This window comes from Dama dama, chromosome 7, assembly GCF_033118175.1.
Source record: "Dama dama isolate Ldn47 chromosome 7, ASM3311817v1, whole genome shotgun sequence".
Classification (NCBI taxonomy): domain Eukaryota; kingdom Metazoa; phylum Chordata; class Mammalia; order Artiodactyla; family Cervidae; genus Dama; species Dama dama.
In genome coordinates, this window is record NC_083687.1 from 3558942 (window position 1) to 3579416 (window position 20475).

At 37.4% G+C, this 20475-nt stretch overlaps 1 protein-coding gene across 1 annotated transcript in view; it reads right to left on the bottom strand.

The window, feature by feature from the left end:
- Positions 1–20475, bottom strand: part of KHDRBS2 (KH RNA binding domain containing, signal transduction associated 2) — a 640575-nt gene that overhangs the window by 237841 nt on the left and 382259 nt on the right. The window contains exons 5-6 of the mRNA XM_061146045.1: positions 15985–16112; positions 6161–6359 (exon numbers count right to left, since the gene is read on the bottom strand). Of these exons, the coding sequence (XP_061002028.1) occupies positions 6161–6359; positions 15985–16112 (327 nt within the window). The remainder of the gene's footprint in view (positions 1–6160; positions 6360–15984; positions 16113–20475) is intronic.

The window sequence follows — 20475 nt, forward strand, 5'->3', positions numbered from 1 at the left end:
ATTTCCAAAATATACAATAGCTCACACAACTCAATACCAGAAAAACAAACAACCCAATCAAAAAGTGGGAAAAGACCTAAACAGACATTTCTCCAAAGAAGACATACAGATGGCTAACACACACATGAAAAGATGCTCAACATCGCTCGTTATTAGAGAAATGCCAATCAAAACTACAATGAGATATCACCTCACACCAGGCAGATTGGCCCTCATCAAAATGTCTGCAAACAATCAATGCTGGAGAGGGTGTGGACAAAAGGGAACACTCTTGGACTGTTGCTGGGAATGTAAATTGATACACTCACTGTGAATTGAGCCACTATGGAAGACGGCATGGAGATTTCTTATAAAAACTAGGAATAAAACCACCATCAGTTCAGTTCAGTTCAGTTGCTCAGTCATGTCCAACTCTTTGCGACCCCATGAATCGCAGCACGCCAGGCCTCCCTGTCCATCACAAACTCCTGGAGTTTACTCAAACTCATGTCCATCGAGTCAGTGATGCCATCTAGCCATCTCATCCTCTGTCACCCCCTTCTCCTCCTGCTCCCAATCCCTCCCAACAACAGGGTCTTTTCCAATGAGTCAACTCTTCGCATGAGGTGGCCAAAGTATTGGAGTTTCAGCTTCAGCATCAGTCCTTCCAATGAACACCCAGGACTGATCTCCTTTAGGATGGACTGGTTGGATCTCCTTGTAGTCCAAGGGACTCTCAAGAGTCTTCTCCAACACCACAGTTTAAAAGCATCGATTTTTTGGCACTGAGCTTTCTTCACAGTCCAACTCTCACATCCCTACATGGCCACTGGAAAAATAGGCAGGTCTTTGTTGGCAAAGAAATGTCTCTGCTTTTTAATATGCTATCTAGGTTGGTCATAACTTTCCTTCCAAGGAGTGGGCGTCTTTTAATTTCATGGTTGCAAATCACCATCTGCAGTGATTCTGGAGTTCCCAAAAATAAAAACCACCCTATGACCCAGCAATTCCACCCCTAGCCATATACCTTGAGGAAACAAAAATTGAAAGAGACACATGTATCCCATTGCTCATTGCAGCACTATTTACAATAGCTACAACATGGAAGCAACCTAGATGTCCATCATCAGATGAATGGATAAAGAATGTGTGGCATATATACACAGTGAAATATTACTCAGCCATAAAAAGGAATGTACTTGAGTCAGTTCTGATAAGGTGGATGAACCTAGAACCTATTACACAGAGTGAAGTGAGTCAGAAAGAGAAAGATAAATACCATATTCTAGCACATATATATGGAATCTAGAAAAATGGTATTGAAACTTTTATTTACAGAGCAACATGGAGAAACAGACATAGAGAATAGACTTATGGACATGGGGAGAGGGGGGGGACAGGGTGAGATGTATGGAAAAAGTAACATGGAAACTTACATTACCATATATGAAATAGACAGCCAACGGGAATTTGCTGTATGGCTCAGGAAACTCAAACAGGGGCTCTGTATCACCCTAGAAGGGTGGGATGGGGAGGGAGACGGGAGGGAGGTTCAAAAGGGAGAGGATATATGTATACCTATGGCTTATTCATGTTGAGGTTTGACAGAAAACAGCAAAATCCTGTAAAGCAATTATCCTTCAAAAATTAATTGAAAAAAAATAAAGAAAGAAAAGAAAAACCATAGCTTTGACTAAACGGACTTTGTCAGCAAAGTAATGTCTCTACTAATACTAATAATGGTTTTAAACAGCAGTCTCATTAATGATGAGCTGCAAAGAGATGATCTGGCCACCTGCAGATAGTCCATGTCATCAGAGCCTTAGCAGGGAAGGAAGACAATTCTGAAGAGTGAATTGCTCTATAGTGTCACTTATAATAAAGGGAAACTTGTCTAAGAAATTTTATCTTAAAGTGAAGAACTCCTTTGATATTTTTACCATCAACTTAGCATGGTCCTATTATTTTACTACTGAGACACTTAAACTTTCGTTTTTCTTATCCCTTACAGAGGAATCAATTGTTTAAAATTAAAGGAGAGAGCAGCAGTCTTTGAATGTTTATCTGGGTTTGGATGGAGATATCAAAGACTGCTGTTGGAGATTATCAGCCACATGTTCAACTTTTGATGTATTCATTGGATTATTTATAGAAAAAAATGAAAATATGACAGGTTTTAATAAAATATAACTTTTTAAAAAAGATAATATCTCCTTTTACTTATCAACAGTATGCTATTAAAGGTATAGTTAGGATATCTGCCAAGTTTATAATATTGTTCTTCTCTGGAAACTAATGTCTCTCCATATGACCCTTGGGGCTGAGTCCCCAGGAACCGTGCTTGTATTCAGTGAACTTCACACCTGAACCACCCATGTCACTGGTGGCTGATGAGTGTAGATCCCAGATCTGATTTCCTAAAACTCTTGTTCTATAGTCATAGACACCTGGCATGCCTAAGTGAATATGATTCTCCTACCTAGGTGTCTGAATTTGATTTGAGAGGCAGCCAGCCAGCCAGTATCTGCAGGTGAAGAGAACTGGATGTGTAGATGTGGCAGTCCGAGGGTGGACATATTTCACCACGAGCTGAGCCAAGTTGATCAGAGAAGCCAAATACCCAGCTTGTACGTTAGCATGGGATGAAAACACACGTGCAAAAAAAAAAATAGAGAGGAAATGTAGGGAGACACTCTAGTGCCTCAGCCTAGCTGTTTCTTCAGGCCCGATGGCATTCCTATTACTGGACTTCATGACACCTGATAAAAGAAATGTTCACATGCTGAGGTCTGCGGAAGTCATTCTAGCGTATACACATTAACTTGACTTTGTGCTAACTAGAACAGTCTGTCTGATAACATATATTGTACATCTGCTTTAATTATTAAAGAAAAGAGTGTATTGACCAGAAGTAAAAAAAAAAAAAAAAGTCCAAGTTTACAATAAGGTTAAATGCTTCCCTTCCCAAGACACCTTCCTAGTCCTGCTGGTTGATAAGACTCCCTTTGCAAGTGCCAAGGCCATGCTGACTACCTGTGTATGTGTTGATCTGGCTTTTCAGAAAACTTGACGAAAAGAATCCCTAACTTGTTTGGTGTTCCTTGCTCTGAAAATACATAAAACTATGCTGAAAACCCTGCTTATCCTGAGCAGTCTTTGAGAGTAATCTTAGAAGCTGTCTTCTGGATTATTGTCTTCAGTTTGACTCAAATAAAACTTTATTTTATTCCTATTATAGATAGTTTACTGAATGTTTTCATCAACACAGCCCCCCCCCATCCCCCACCAGGTTTGTTTGTTCACTTCTTTATCATTAAAAGAAGATGACACAGCTTCTCTATTTGCAAACAACTAATTTGCCCAGTTAATTTACAGAAAGTAACTAAATATCTGTGACTTCAGTGGATCCATAATTTACCCGGGGAGAAACTGTAGAGTATGATACATGATGAAATTTTTATAATAGTTACTTCTTATTTACTGTCTATAATCTTCTGGATACTCATGAATACTCATGTTTTAAGTGCTTATGGATATTTATTTCTAAACAGTGCAGTCTTGTGTACTTTAAGTGCAGTCTTGTGAGCCTGAAATGATTATCCCCATTTTATAGAAGAGGAAATCCAGGACCCAGAGTGTTCTAAATCACACAGCTGCTGACACAGTTAGAATTCAAACTGTGGGATGCTGCTTTCTGTTTTGAAAGTCAGGTAAGTTTCACCCAGCAACACGAGAGACTTTCCTGAAATCCAAACACTTCACTAGATCTCCAACGACTTTTCCAGTCCCCCCACTTCCACCACCCTGTACTTGTCAATTCAACAAATGACACCTCAATTTTATCTGGTTGGTCAGTTTAACCTATGTTTCACAAAACTTCACAAAGTTATCTTTTACTCCTTTCTGTTTGCACACATTCTCCATCTGTCCCATCATCAAATCCATTTAGATCATTTCCATAGACTCAGAATAGACCTCTTCTCACCCCTCTGAGCCTTGTTCTGTCCATGGGGATGTCGCCAGTCTCCTTGTTTCTATTCCTGCGCCCATCTCATTGCATATTCTGTCCACTGCAATGTGTACAGAAGAAATCTTTTAAAACATAAATCTGCTCTTGTGGCTTTCCTGCCCCAAACTCTCCAATAGCAACATGAATTGGCCTGCCCTGCCCTTGTCCTTCTCTGTCTCCCTCACATACTCTCCAGCTCTGATGCTTTCCTAGCTGATCCCCAAACATTTTGAGGAGGTTTTTCCCAGTGCCTTTCTGCTTGCTGTTTCCTTAACCAGGGATGTGCTTATACAGACACAGACCCTTGACCTAGACTCAGAGGTTTACTGAAACCTGAATGAATGAAGGAATTGATACTTTAAATTTACGTTTAAAAAATCAGATTTACAAGGCTCGACATACTTTCTTTAATTACTAAGAATCATCCTCCTAAAATTTCCAATTCAGAATATAACCTTTTTCAGAATATGCTCATGTTTCCATAAAATCTTTATGCCTTTGCAGCTTACTTTTTTTGCCTTGCACTCCTTGATTTATTCACTACAAATTGGAATGAATGTGAAAGGCCACAGTGCTTTTGTAGCTACATGAAAGACTACAGTTTTTCCAATCTTGTTCTCTTTTACTGTGCCATATAAGTGCTGTAAATTTATGTATTGATAACAATGTTGACCACTCTTTCTCTCTTTTAATGTTTGAGATAAAGATCTGACTGTTTAGCTTTCTGTTTGGAAGACAAAAACATCATAGTGTCCATACACATAAAGATGGTAGACCTGGTTCCTCAGAGATAAGAATAAGAAAAACAAAAGCAATCCCACTGTCCCTGTTGTGGGTTATTCATTCATTCATTTAAAGAGCACTTATTTCTGAAACAGTACATATGTCTCACTGAAGAGATGGTAGAACCAGGACCAGGTTCTAACTTTCTAGGTCAGCAGGCTTGTTCAGATGGTAGAATACACTATTTGCTGCAGATTTTTCAATTTTTCAGGCTAAGATTTTAAATATTGATAGCTGATGTACAAAAGATACTTAGATGAACACATTTCCATTTTTCCCATAGAAATGGATCATTAAACAATATTTTTCTTCACTCTTAGAGACATTATTCCATGTTTCATATTTAATCAGTAACTTTCCTAAAAACTAACATGCTCTAACCATTCTTAGAGATGCCTAGCAAACATTTTTACTTTATTTTAGGACTAACTTTTGCTTGGTTATTAACCAGTTCATAAAATATTTATATGCTTTTAATGAATAGAATGTGATGCTAACTGTTCCTGAAGAGTTTATATAAGTAATAATTCACAAAGGACAGTGTATCTATGTTTGAATGAAGCAAACACCTAGGTTAGTGGATGGGCATCTTGGAGAGGTTAAAGGCAAAATGTATCTGTTTCATAGGATAATAATCTGGTTGTGTCAATTCAATCAAACTTTTACAGTGGACTTACTATGGTTACAAAAGTAAATAGGAAACTTACCCTTTTAACAAGTTTCACAATCCAGTAGGAGAAATGGAGACAGAAACTAGAACATGTGACCAGCAGAAAGCTAACAACTCAGGTGAAAGCTTCAAAGGGAGTGCAGAGTAATACAGAGGACTAGAAGGGGAAGAGGTACTTAGAGACACTGCAATTCATATACTCACTCTGCACTGAGTTCTGAATTCACACCTGCCAATTCCTTATCGTTCATACACTAAGAGAGTAGGATATTTAAATGAAAACCCAACCACATGGTCTTAAATTACTAACAAAGTTTGTAATATAATCACATTATATTTGTCAAATATTTATCAGTTATATTCATCTTTATCATGTCCCAGGAGAATCTTCTACATACATGACTATTCACATTATGTTCATAATTATTTCTTTTTGAAATGAATCATGTCTTCTAAATATAAGAAAACCTCAAGATAGTTTGTTTCTTAAAATGTAAGCTATTTAGCTGGTAATAAAAACAGTGATGGAACCTGTACAATGAAAGCTTTTCTCAAAATGGTCTCATTTAAATGCACTACTACTGCCTGTTGCAAATGACACTTGTTTCCTGCAACAAACATCATCTACTATACTGATGGTATATGAATGTCTTTGAAGATTAGCTTGATGCCCAACCAGTTTAACTCCTCCTAACAACTGATTTCTCAAGAGTACTTACATACTCTTCATACCCCTTGTGGGCTGGCAGAGGGGGTGCCCTGTATCCTGGCATGGTGGGTGACCCCCGGGCTCGTGGGGTAGGAACGCCTCTCGCTACAGGGGGTGCTGGAAGAGCACCACGGGTCACAGTGGTCCCTCGAGGGGTGAGAATGCCTCGTCCAGGTGGTGGGGGAGGAGGAATGGCTCCCCCACGTCCCCTAGGAGAAACAGGCCATGTACAGATGAGAAACAAGTGATGAGAGAAAGGAATTAAAGCTGGCAAATCTCTCATCTTACAGGCTGTATACAATGGGAAGAAAACCACATTTATTTCTGCACCTCTGAGAGTGTGAGTGTGTGTGTTTAATGGAGATTCTTTAGGATATAAAGCATTTTGACCTCCACAGAATAAGTTTTGTAAATATTGGGTATGACTGAGTTATCATGAAAACCATGTAAAATATTTTGATATTTCTTATAACACTAAAAGTTTAAAGCAAAACAACCAAAAATCAACCCACTCTCATTTCTATTCAAAGTTTACCAAAAAAGCGAAAATGAGAGCAATGTCTAATATATGACTCACCGGACCATTCAGTGCACATAATTTTCAATGTCTCCTCCATGCTGGAGGTAACTGACAGTAACAGGCAATTTTGTCACTTAAAAAAAAAAAAAAAGCTGCACTTTGACAATACTTGTAGCTATCATGATATCATTCTGCCTATTATAGTAGCTTAGATTTAAGGTCACTTGAATCACAACTCATTGTCACGGATTTATCGTTATGCACATAACCCTTTGAATGGGCAAAGTTCCTGATATAATTTATTTCCTGTGCTAAGTATGGTGCTAGTGAACACATGCAGACTCTGCTATAAAAATAATAACTGAATATCTTGCACTGTAGTGCTGGACACATAAGTAATTTGTACTAAAAGCATGAGATCAAATGGTTGCAGTTAATTCTTAAGTATTATGAGGCCTTTGGAAAGGTTGAGTGTTTGTCTAAAATCTTTGGGCAAAACCATAGTTATTTCACTTTTTATTTTGTCTGAGATTTTGGCCACCAGAAAGCACTACTTTCAGCAAGATCGCTAAGCCTTTTAGGAAAATGATGATCATGGGATGTAGAATGGGAAAGACTAGAGGTCTCTTCAAGAAAATTAAAGATAGTAAGAGAACTTTTCAGGCAAAAATGGGCACAATAAAGGACAGAAATGGTATGGGCCTAACAGAAGCAGAAGATACTAAGAAGAAGTGACAAGAAAGCACAGAAGAACTGTACAAAAAAGATTTTCATGATCCAGATATCCACGAAGTTGTGGTCACTCATCTAGAGCCAGACATCCTGGAATTCAAAGTCAAGTGGGCCTTAGGAAGCATCACTATAAACAAAGCTAGTGGAAGTGATGGAATTCTAACGGAGCTATTTCAAATCCTAAAAGATGATGCTGTTAAAGTGCCACACTCAATATGCCAGCAAATTTGGAAAACTCACCTGTGGACACAGGACTGGAAAACGTCAGTTTTCATTCCAATCCCAAACAAAGACAATGCCAAAGTATGCTCAAACTACCACACAACTGCACTCATCTCACATGCTAACAAAGTGATGCTCAAAATTCTCCAAGCCATGCTTCAACAGTACATGAGCTTCTAGATGTTCAAGCTGGATGTAGAAAAGGTAGAGGAACCAGAGATTAAATTGCCAACATCTGTTGGATCATTGAAAAAGCAAGAGAGTTCCAGAAAAACATCTACTTCTGCTTTATTGACTATGCCAAAGCCTTTGACTGTGTGAATCACAACAAACTGTGGAAAATTCTTCAAGAGATGGGAATACCAGACCACCTGACCTGTCTCCTGAGAAATCTATATGCAGGTCAGGAAGTAGCAGTTAGAACTGGACATGGAACAACTGACTGGTTCCAAATAGGTAAAGGAGTGCATCAAGGCTGTATATTGTCACCCTGTTTATTTAACTTATATGCAGAGCACATCATGAGAAATGCTGAGCTGGATGAAACACAAGCTGGAATCAAGATTGCCAGGAAAATATCAATAACCCCAGATATGCAGATGACACCACCCTTATGGTAGAAAGGAAAGGAGAACTACAGAGCCTCTTGATGAACGTGAAAGAGGAGAGTGAAAAAGTTGGCTTAAAGCTCAACATTCAGAAAACTAAGATCATGGCATCTGGTCCCATCACTTTGTGGCAAATAGATCAGGAAACAATGGAAATAGTGACACACTTTATATTTTTAGGCTCCAAAATAAAAAATTAGGCAAAAATTAGTCTGTATTTCCATAGTGACTGCAGACATGAAATTAAAAGACACTTACTCCTTGGAAGGAAAGTTATGACCAATCTAGATAGCATATTAAAAAGCAGAGACATTACTTTGCTATAAAAGTTATGTCTAGCCAAAGCTATAGTTTTTCCAGGAGTCATGTATGGATGTGAGAGTTGGACTCTAAAGAAAGCTGAGCACTGAAGAATTGATGCTTTTGGACTCTGGTGTTGGAGAAGATTCTTGAGAGTCCCTTGGACAGCAATGAGATCCAACCAGTCCATCCTAAAGGAAATCAGTCCTGAATATTCATTGAGAGGACTGATGCTGAAACTCCCCAATTCTTTGGCCACCTGATTTTAAGAACTGACTCATTTAAAAGACCCTGATGCTGGAAAGATTGAAGGTGGGAGAAGAAAGGGACAACAGAGGATGAGATGGTTGGATGTCATCACCAACTCAGTGCACATGAGTTTGAGTAAACTCTGAGAGTTGGGGATGGCAGGGAGGCCTGGTTTGCTGCAGTCCATGGGGTCACAAAGAGTCAGACAGGACTGAGTGACTGAATTGAATTGAACTAAACTGAACAGGTGGGGGTGTAGGTTATGCTTTCTTCTCTGAACAGTAGGCAGTTGGCTCTTGTGGTAAATGAGCTTTAAGAGTGAACAATAAAGAATACTGGTAGAGCTCTTAAAAGTTTTCAATAGATTATAGAGCTAATGAATAGAGAAACTATTAGGGAACTTTCTGTGAATCTAATGTATAGAGAATGCTTTCCTACATTGAGAGACCCTGAAAGGCCCAGTGGCCCCTTCAATCACAATATATCTAAATAATATTCTAAACTACTGTGATGACACAAAAGCCCATCTATAAAATGGAAATATAGACAAATTTTTGCCTTCACTGGGCCTCCTAACACTTCATATGTAAGGTGTGCATATATCCAGGTTTGCCCAGTATAGTTCAGAATTATAACTGTTGTCCTAGTTTAGCATTTTAATACTTTTGAAAGTGTCCCTTGGGTGGGTAGTAAATCACGTCACCATACTTTAGCCAGAAATTCTATTTATGCCATTGAACAATCACGGTAAGTTGTTATAACTCCCTGAGCCTGAGTTGTTATAACTATTTTCTTAATGGGTAAAATAGGATTTCTGAATCTATAGCAATTCTTCCTGCTTTAGAATTACATTATGCTCACATCAAATCTAATTTCTCATCCCATTCTTTCATCAAGTGTCTCCCAGACAGAACCCTGCCTATCTCTTGAACATGACTCATTATCTCTGACATCATATGTTCTTGCCCTGGAATATTAACCCTATATCTCTCATCAACTCAGATCTTCAATTCAACTCAAGATTGACATCACCTATTTAGAACATAGTGTTCCTGGCTGAATCAACACTATAGTGTTCTTTTCTCTACTTTTCTGACTTCTTGAGAGTTTTCTATCCTTAATTCCACACTCCATGCTCATTCCTGACTCAAATGAAATCTAGTTATTGCTTTCTCCACTTTGTTGAAAATACTCTTGACTGGTGTCACCAGTATCTTACTAGTTTCCAGATCCACCAGGTTCATTTACACAGTCCCCACGTCACAGTACCTGCTACGTTTATCACTGTGGGTTATACATGCCTTCTTTGGATGTGTATAACTCTGCTTGTCTTCCCACTCCCCCTTTTTACTCTTCAGGTGTATTCACTGACATCTGCTCCTAGGCCCTCCTTGGGAGATGACTGTCACCATTTCCTGTGCCTCACAGTGCACTTTGCAGTCTCCCACCCTGATGGCGGTTAGCAGTTTGCTCCCTACCATACACCATAACCTGGACCATGTCTCCTTAGCTGGTCTGCAAGTTAGAGACACCTAAAGATCGTTGAAAACGTCCAGACTCCAGACTGCACTCCATTCTGATTAAATCAGTCTCCAGCAGCAGTGATCTTCAGTGATTCCAATGTGCTAACCAGTTTGGCCATGGGGTCACAAACAGTCGGACATGACTGAGCAACTGAACTGAACGGAACCAGCTTGGGAACCAGTGCTTTACATGTGTCATCTAACTTAAAAATCTTGACAAAGTTGTCACATAGCTATTTCTAAGCTATTATAAAAGGTTGAGAACCAAGTCACAGAAAGTACAAGTCATGTTCCCAAGGACACACCGGTAATCCATAGCCTAGGATCAATTATAGGAATAATTATATTCTTCATTAAACTTGGTCTTTTACCTAATTTTAATGTATGTCATTAATTTCTAACCAGGGCAGACATTAGAGATTTATCCTGTGTAGGACCACTCTCTGATCTCCAAAATCTAATCAGGCACTGAAAGTGAAGTGAAATTTAAAGTTGCTCAGTTGTGTCTGATTCATCACAACCCTATGGATTATACAGTCCATGGAATTCTCCAGGCCAGAATACTGAAGTGGGTAGCCTTTCCCTTCTTCAGGGGATCGTCCCAATCCATGGACTGAACCCAGGTCTCCCGCATTGCAGGCAGATTCTTTACCAGCTGAGCCAAATGGGAAGCCCAATCAGAAACTAATTCATAAAAATGTTCATCTCTAATCTCATCATTTACCTCTAATATTCTGAGTGGTACTTATTTCTGGGTGGGATAATGGACTTGCCTTTTCACTGGGTTCTCTGTCATGAGTGTCTGTCTCTCTGTGTGTTTCTCTAAGTCTTCTCTGTCATCACAGTGGTGATTCAGTCATCTTTCTTGGAAACAAATGTGAGTACTCTTTTCTTTAACAAGCTCCATTTTTCTATCTATGTATTAGCTCTCATTGATGCTGCTGCTGCTGCTGCTAAGTCGCTTCAGTCATGTCCAACTCTGTGCGACCCCGTAGATGGCAGCCCACAAGGCTCCCCCATCCCTGGGATTCTCCAGGCAAGAATACTGGAGTGGGTTGCCATTTCCTTCTCCAATGCATGAAAGTGAAAAGTGAAAGTGAAGTCACTCAGTCGTGTGTCCGACTCCTAGCGACCTCATGGACTGCAGCCTACCAGGCTCCTCCATCCATAGTTCTCATTGTAGAAAAGAAACAAAAATAACTTCAAAGACTGCTTCAAATGTCTTATTTTTCTACTGTTCACACTCATCCAACATGTAGTGGTGATATATGTGAAGATCTTAAGTCTTCAGTTATGTAATGTTTTTATTGTTAAGTAGCTAAGTCATGTCCAACTCTTTGTGACCCCATGGACTATAGCACATCAGTGTCCTCTGACCTTCACTGTCTCCCAGAGTTTGCTCAAGTTTATGTCCATTGAGTTGGTGATGCTATCTAACCATCTCATCCTCTGTAGCCACCTTTTCCTTTTGATTCAATCTTTCCCAGTGTCAGGGTCTTTAACAATAAGCTAATTCTTCACATCAGATTTGTCATAGCTTTCTTTCCAAAAAGCAAGCATCTTTTGATTTCATGGCAGCAGTTACCATTCACAATGATTTTTGAGCTCATGAAAATAAATCTGACACTGATTCCACATTTTCTCCATCTACCTGCCATGAAATGATGGGGTTGGATGCCATGATCTTAGTATTTTTTTTTAATTAATATTAAGTTTCAAGCTAGCTTTTTCACTCTCCTCTTTCACCCTCAGCAAGAGGCTATTTAGTTCCTCATCACTGTCTGACATTAGAGCAATATGATCTGCGTATCTGAGGTTGTTGATATTTCTCTGGGTAATATTGATTCCAGCTTGTGATTTATCCAGACCAGTATTTTGCATGATGTAATCTACATGTAAGCTAAATAAACAGTGTGACAATATACAGCCTTGACCTACTCACCTCCCAACTTTTAACCAGTCAGTTGTTCTATGTTTGGTTCTAACTGTTGCCTCTTGACACAAATACAGGTTACTTAGGAGATAGGTAAGGTACTCTGGTACTCCCATTCTCATTAAGAATTTTCCAGCTTGTTATGATTCACACAGTCAAAGGCTTTGGCATAGTCCATGAAGCAGAAGCAGATTTTCTTCTGGAATTCCCTTTCTTTCTGCACAATCCAACGAATGAAGGCAATTTGATCTCTGGTTGTTCTGCCTCTTTAAAACTAAGATTGTACATCTAGAAGTTCTTGGTTTATGTACTGTTGAAACCTAGCTTGAAGGATTTTGAGCATGAACTTACTAGCCTGTGAAATGAGCCCAATTGTGAGGTACTTTGAACTTTCTTTAGCATTGCCCTTCTTTGGGATTAGAATGAAAACTGACCTTTTCCAGTCCTGTGGTCACTGTTTGAATTTTCCAAATATGATGACATATTGAGTGCAGTGACATATGACATATTGGTGCATATTTAATGGCATCATCTTTTAGGAGTTTAAATAGCTCAACTGGAATTCCATCATCTCCACTAACTTTGTTCATAGTAATGGTTCCTAAGGCCACTTTTCTTCACACTCCAGGATGTCTGGCATAGGTGAGTGACCAAACTATCATGCTTATCTGGACACTTAAGACCTTTCTTATATAGTTCTGTGTATACTTGCTACCTCTTATTAATCTTTTCTGCTTCTGTTAGGTCCTTACCATTTCTGTCCTTTATCATGACCATCCTGACCTGAAATATTCTCTTGATATTTCCAGTTTTTTTTTAAGGGATCTCTAGTCTTTCCCATTCAATTGTTTTCCTCTGTTACTTTGCACTATTCATTTAAGAAGGCCTTCTTATCTTTCCTTACTATTCTCTAGAACTCAGCATTCAGTTGGATATATCTTTCCCTTTCTCCCTTGCCTTTTTCTTGTCATCTTTCCTCAGCTATTTGTAAAGCTTCCTCAGACAACCACTTTGCCTTCTTGCATTTCCTTTTCCTTCTCCAGTGGACCACATTTTGTCAGAACTCTTCACTCTTACCCATCCTTCTTGGGTGATCCTATAGGACATGACTTAGAGCTTCATTGAGTTATACAAGCCCTTTTGCCAAAACAAGGATGTGATCCACAAAGGGGAATAATGTAATATAAATTATTATAATATATAGATGTAATGCATTGTTTTCTGGTATGCATTATTATTGGAGGATTGGATAATTTTCATAGATATGCTTGTTGAAATATAAATTCCTTTAATTAAACACATTTTCAACAAATTAAAGTTTTAAAAATACACCAGGTACAAATCTTTTTGAATTTAAGTGAAATCCAATAAGTTAAAAAAAAAAAAAACCCAACTTCATGAATGTAGAAATGAGTGAGCATCCATTAATCCATGTGTTTTAAGAACTTTCTGATTAATATGATCTTCTATTTTGTGATAATATTTTCTTATTCTTACAATTGCAGATGCATTTCATCATGTGGTTTGAAACAGAAGACATCAGAGTTCTGCTACATTTACTTTTATTAATGTTAATATAGTAATGACATTAAGATGGCATTGAAATTGAGGTTTACTTTTCAATATTAATGCTCTTTTTTACATATGCAGTATCAGATTGAGCAAAGCTTTCAATCAAATTTTTCCAAGGTATTTAAAAATCAAGAATATAATGCTCTAACCTTTACTAAACAATTGGAGAAATTAATATTTTAGAGTAAAAATTCACTAAAGTTGAAATTTTATATGGCTTACTCAATATGACAGCTATATTATTACCTTAAGGAACATCAATAACAAAACAAAATCCTTTAATAGAATGATTTTATAATCTCAAAAACAGGTTAATGCATTATTTTTTTTAAATGGTCCAAATTCCAAGGAATATAGAATATAAAAAGACTAGTTCCCTGTATACTCACTCAATACATACTTGGTGGTGGTGGTTTATTTACTAAGTCATGTCCATCTCTTTTGACCCCATGGCCTATAGTCCACCAGGCACCTCTTTCCATGGGATTTCCCAGGCAAGAATACTGGAGTGGATTGCCATTTCCTTCTCCTTTAATACATAATTTGCACCATAAAAAACTGCCAAAATTATCAATTTTTGAACTACAAAAGTGACAATTTCATTATTTAAATCCTATGATATGATCAATTTAATATTAGTCGCAATGATGTCATCCTCCAACCCATAAAGATGGGATTAATATAAGGGTCTTATAAAAGGCTGATTCCATAAAAGGTATATCCATAAAAATAAACTAATGTTCTGGGTAGCATTAGAAAGCTCAATTATAAAAATTTTTTAAAGAATAAAATGTAAAAATAATCACTGAAACATTTTCAGAAGGTTTTTCATTTGTCAAAGTAATTGCATAATTGCCAGGTTTTACATTTAGATAGTCAATTATTCCCTTGATACTTTATTTGGGAAATTTGTCACTCTTAACTTTTTTTCCTGATAAGTATAAATTTTTTGATGTGTGTCATTAAAGGTTAAAACCAGTGATGGAAGGTGGTTAAAATATTTGGGACACAATTAAAGGAAAAAAAAATTAAAGAAAAAAAAAAAAAAAAGGACAACCCAGAGGGATAGGGTGAGGAAAGAGGTGGGAAGGATTTCAGGATGGGAGGACACATATACAGCTGTGACTGATTTATGTTTATGTATGGCAAAAATTGTCACAATATTGTTAAGCAATTATCCTCCAATTAAAATAAATAATAATTAAAAAAGAAAAATAAATTAATGATGATGTTAATAAAAGCAAATAAAAGGCAAATTGAATTCGTAAAGTATCTTGGAATCTCTTAAGATGGTTTCAAGGCAATATATGAAATACTACTCTAATTCTAAGACATTTAGAGATTTGAAAGCCAGCTTCAACAGGACAAAGAGAAGGACAGAATTACACAGCCTCTGTGTGAAATGTGTGAGTTTTTTTCACTTTACCTCTTTACAGAACAATGCTTTCTGCTGAAAGATTGACAAACACAGAATCCTACAAAACAAATTCTGATACAGAAAGATTCCAGTTTGTTTGCAAAGTGAATAATATCAAATAAAATATTCTCTGATGACATTGCACAACCAAATATAACTAAACAAAGTATTCTTGCTCTCACCCATGTGGTAATATACATCTGGCTTTCTGGACTCTTTATTTGTTTAAATATCTATTTACTTACCTCCATCTATCATTATCCTCATTTATCTCTATACCTCTCTGGTAAGACTGTTATCAATTCAAAGGTCACTTAAGGCACTGGAAATATTTGAAATTTTCTCTTTATGCAAGGTCATCCTGACTCAAAGATGTGTATAACTATATCATCTGCTTGCCTTTATCCTGGAGACAAGACCAGAGTAAAGAGTCTCAGGTTTGCTCCTCTTTTCTTTCTGGAACAGTTGTTAAGAGCTCAGACTCTGAGTTTTGGAGTCAGACTGCCTGTGTGTTCTCAGGCATATTGGTTACATCTTTATCAGTTGCTCACCTGTAGACAATGCTTAACCGTACACTGGTGATACTTTATGTAAAGCTCTTATGAGCTGTATAAGCATCTGTTGTTATTGCTTTTTTTGTCAGTGGTGGTTATCGTTGCTGATGTTTATTCCTGGCTGTGATCATGACACAGAGCAGGCCGGCAAGGGATTGCCGTCCTCAGTGACTGCTAATTTATTTAAAGCAAGAAGTAATGTACCTTGATGGAGCTGTGGGAGCTATTCTTATCCCTCTGCCTCTAACACCTCTGCCACGACCAGAGTCCTCTGAGCCATTTAAGTAAGATAATTCACGTAGTTGTTCCTGACGGATTTCATCATTATAGTCCTAGAAGAAAAAACATGACCTGTTGAGTTGAAGTGGGGCCTGAAGTTCTTAGAACTGAACAAACATAGTAAGAAAAAGTTGTTTTCATTTATTTGCTGGAGACATATACAAAAATCCAAAATGACGTAAAAGTAAACATACTTTAAGTTCTTAGTTTTATAGAGAGAAATTGAAGTTGCGTCTTTTATCAAGGAAGAAGACATCAGGAAATCAAATGAGATTTGCTGGGATATCACTTTATATGTTAGCCAGAAAAGAAAAGATAACAATAGAGAACAAGATCTTAGAAGGTACCACAGTTATGGTTGCTCCTAAGAGAATTACTGGGAAACAACTTTACTGGAATGAGTATGTGCAGATTGTGGATGACTGCATAACACTCAATTATCCCTGACACATAAACTGAAGAGGGTCAACTCCGAGGACCAAAGTAGACACTGTGCTAAAATAATTTAAAAATTCAAGTGAATGGCCAGTTTCAGACAACTGGGAACCTGTGCAACTGAACTAAACAACTTGATGAGCAATGTTTAAAAAGAAATACTTTCCTATGTGTTCCAGCTATGGGCTGATGGAGAATAATGGCCAGAGCAGAAGGCAAACTTCATAGCAGTCAGATATTGGGTCAAAGTCAAAGAGACTAGCTTGATCCTGCACCAGTGTGGAAACATATCTGTCATTTAAATAGGACCAAAGAGTGACCTGAGTCACTGAAGATGAATGCTACCTGCAAAAAAACTAGTGTCAGCCTTGCATGTTCCTCTTTTTACTACTACACTTATGTGAATGCACACACACACACACATACACACAAACTCCTGGTGGAGCAATGCAAAACTGGATAATTGGTATTTTTGCCAAATGGGCAATCCAAGTAAATTCTATTTTATTAAAGATGGGTTTAAGTGAAAGTCATGAGCTATCTAGGAACTGAGATGAGAAATATTTGTGGCAATGTTTGGGTTAACATAAATGATGTCTAAGGTCTTGTGGACAGTGGAGCCAGGTTAGCTCTATGCATGTGAGTTATAGTAACAGCACATGGAAACCATGCACTCCCTTGCATAGCCCACCCTAGAAGATGGGGGGGATGCACGCAGTCTACAAGCATTTCTAACACAAACTTTACCTTATGCTCCAAAAACCATTTTGTTCACAAGTAAAAGTACTAGTCACTCCAAAGCATTTAATTTTTATTTTTAACACGTTGCTTTCATGTTCACCCTGTTCAGCACCTGACTATAGTGATAATGGATTCAGGAGAGTAGATTGACAGAAGAGCCATTGACAATTAACAAGTCATATATTACTCAGTTTATACCTCTTATTTTTCACATTCACACAACAATCAAAGTGAAGAATTAACATGCCTAATATTTTATTAGGATTGGGGAATGTGACAAATTGCTATTTCTGATTGAAATGGCAAGTCACTATCAAATGAAAAATTAATTCCATAATGTTTCTCCCACGTAATATTTCTAATTTGGCAGCAGATCTTTGCAGCTTCTTACCTAACGAAAATCCATGGACCCCCAAAGTTTTTTTTTTTTTTTTTAATTGAAGAATAACTACAATATTGTGATGGTTTTTGCCATACATCAATGTGAATCGGCCATAGATATACATACATGTGTCTCTTTCATCCTGAACCCCCCGTTCCACTTCTCTCCCCACTCTATCCCTCCAGGTTGTCATGAATTATAAAAAAGAGACAGATTCTAATTCTTGCAACACTGAAGGCTGAGAAAAAGTTAACAAATTGCAGATAAATTTATACATGTAATTTTACTTTAGAGCATATCTTATGACAGAATTAGACAATGTACTATAATGAATACTAATGTCAAAATTTGACACTAAGATTAAGTTAGCTCTTAGTGTAAGCAAAACACTGTTGCTAATATGTAATCAAATTTCTTATGAGCTAGTTATATATAATATATTTTAAAAACTGGATCATCTTCTAGGGTTGTGGTGGCCAACTGAACTCAGAGCTGTAACTGCAGATGTATACAATAGAATTCCTCTTGCTTTGTTCTGAACTCATGTTGCTCCCAAGGCCATCTACCCAAGAGCAACTCCCAGTGAATGATCAAATGTGATTGAAATGCTAAAATAAGTGATACCTGGGAATCACAGGTTTCCTCTGCCTGTGCCACAAGGATTTCTAGACAGCCAGATGAATTTCCCTGCAATGCCATTTTCCCGGACTGTCTAGGACCTCTCTTCACTTTGGGTCAGATATTCTATTGTGAGGGCTCTCCAGCCTTCCTTGGCTCCCTCCTTACTTACTCATTTATCTTTTTAGCCACAAGAGCATTTTCCCTAATGAAGTCCTTACATGTTTAATCCAAGTTAATCCTGATTCTGGGAGAACCAGAAGTAACATAGAGAATGCTGATAAAATCAAGTTCCTAACATTACAGGCTGAGAGCTTTGGTAAATCCATTGATGTTAATGCTGGTGGAGCCTATTCTGTTCAACATACCTTATACTCTGATTAATTAGAATATTTGCCACTCTCTTATTTTAAAATGATTACATATAGATTAAACATGGAATGGATTGCTGATTAGCAAAATGTGTTAGTTGCTCAGTCATATCCGACTCTTGGTGATGCCATGGGCTATTGTCCACCAGGCTGCTCTGTCTATCAGATTTTCCAGGCAAGAAAACTGGAGTAGGTTGCCATTCCCTTCTCTAGGGTATCTTCTCAACCCAGAGATCAAACCCGGGTCTGCTCCATTGCAGGCCGATTCTTTGTCATCTGAGCCATGAGGGAAGCCCCACTGACTAGCAAAAGGGACAGTAATTGATGTTTTAAGAAAATAAATTGAATACTGTCCAACTTTCTAAACCACTTCACTTAATAAAAAAGTATGGGAGAGTCATAGAGTGAGCAAAACAAGACATGTTTTAGGCTTTAGCATAGGTAGATGAATTGTGGAAACAATGAAATTCTACTTAGTATGTACCTGTGTGATAGAGTGAAAGAGGATGGGGAACCACAAGCTGCTCAAGAATGCTTTAGTGGAAGGTGTACAGTATGACTTGGAAAGGTAGGAATAAAAGACATTTTAATGCAGAAATGGCTAGAAGTAATATGACACCAATAATCAGAGAAAGAATGGAATGAAAAAAGTTTGAACATAGAGAATTTATATTTGATCCTGATAACCTTAGTTTAAAATGCTAAGGAAACATTAAGGAACATAGAGAATTTATATTTGATCTTGATAACCTTAGTTTAAAATGCTAAGGAAACATTAAGGAAACTAAGAAATTCAGAGATGGGTTGTGGGAGTAATTTTGAATGTCATTTGCAAAAGTTTGTGATAAATGAAGCAGATATTGCATAAGAGAATTGCAAAGTGACATAGTGACAAACACTTTTCAATCAAACTTTTAATGCAAATTTGTATCATTGAAGAAAAATCAGTTGATTTGTTAATTACAGTATTAGGACTATTAAATGACCAGATTTTTAATAAACTCAAGTTTTTCTAGGTATACAACTAGGTATACAATACTGTGGTGTATATACCACAGTATTTATAGTAATAAAACATCTAGCTCTTTCAGATAAATGAAAACTAATTTTAAATGCCCAAATGTAAAGATACTTAAACTTAAAGTATTCTCTAGACTAAATATATCTTATGTATTATTTTCATGACATAAATATAATTTTCTAAACTCCAAAGCTTTGAATTGTGTATTATGTGCTCATACCCAGTTCTTCATTAAGCACAGATCAAACTTTGATTAATCATCATTACTAGGTCATGAAACCAACTGAAACTAGAGCATCCTAGTAAACATATGTTCCTGATATTTTGTTACCGAGAATATTAAAAATACTAGTTTAAAAAAATGCTTCACGATTGCATTGCAAATGTGATATTATCAAAAATATACTATAACCTGAATTGCAGACAAGATGTTTGAGTAGAAGACCTTGAACTCATCTCCTCTCAAAAACAAAAACAAAAACAAAACACCAAAATCAAAACTAAATGTTGACCAACCATCAACCAAAAACACTGGAACTAACAAAAAATGATATTCTACATCCAAAGACAGAGAAGAAGCCACAATGAGATGGTAGGAGGGACGCATGTGTGATATAATTAAATCCAACATCCACTGGGTAGGTGACCCACAAACTGGACAATAATTATACTGCAGAAGCTCTCTCACAGAAGGGATCATTTTGAGACACACAGCAGACTCCCAAGACTGGAGAGTCTGGCATTAGGAGGAGGAGCTTCCAGAGCCTTTGGTTTGGAGGCCAGTCAGGCTTAATCTCAGGAGCTCCACAAGATTTTGGGAAATAAATTCCGCTCTTAGAGGCACAGAC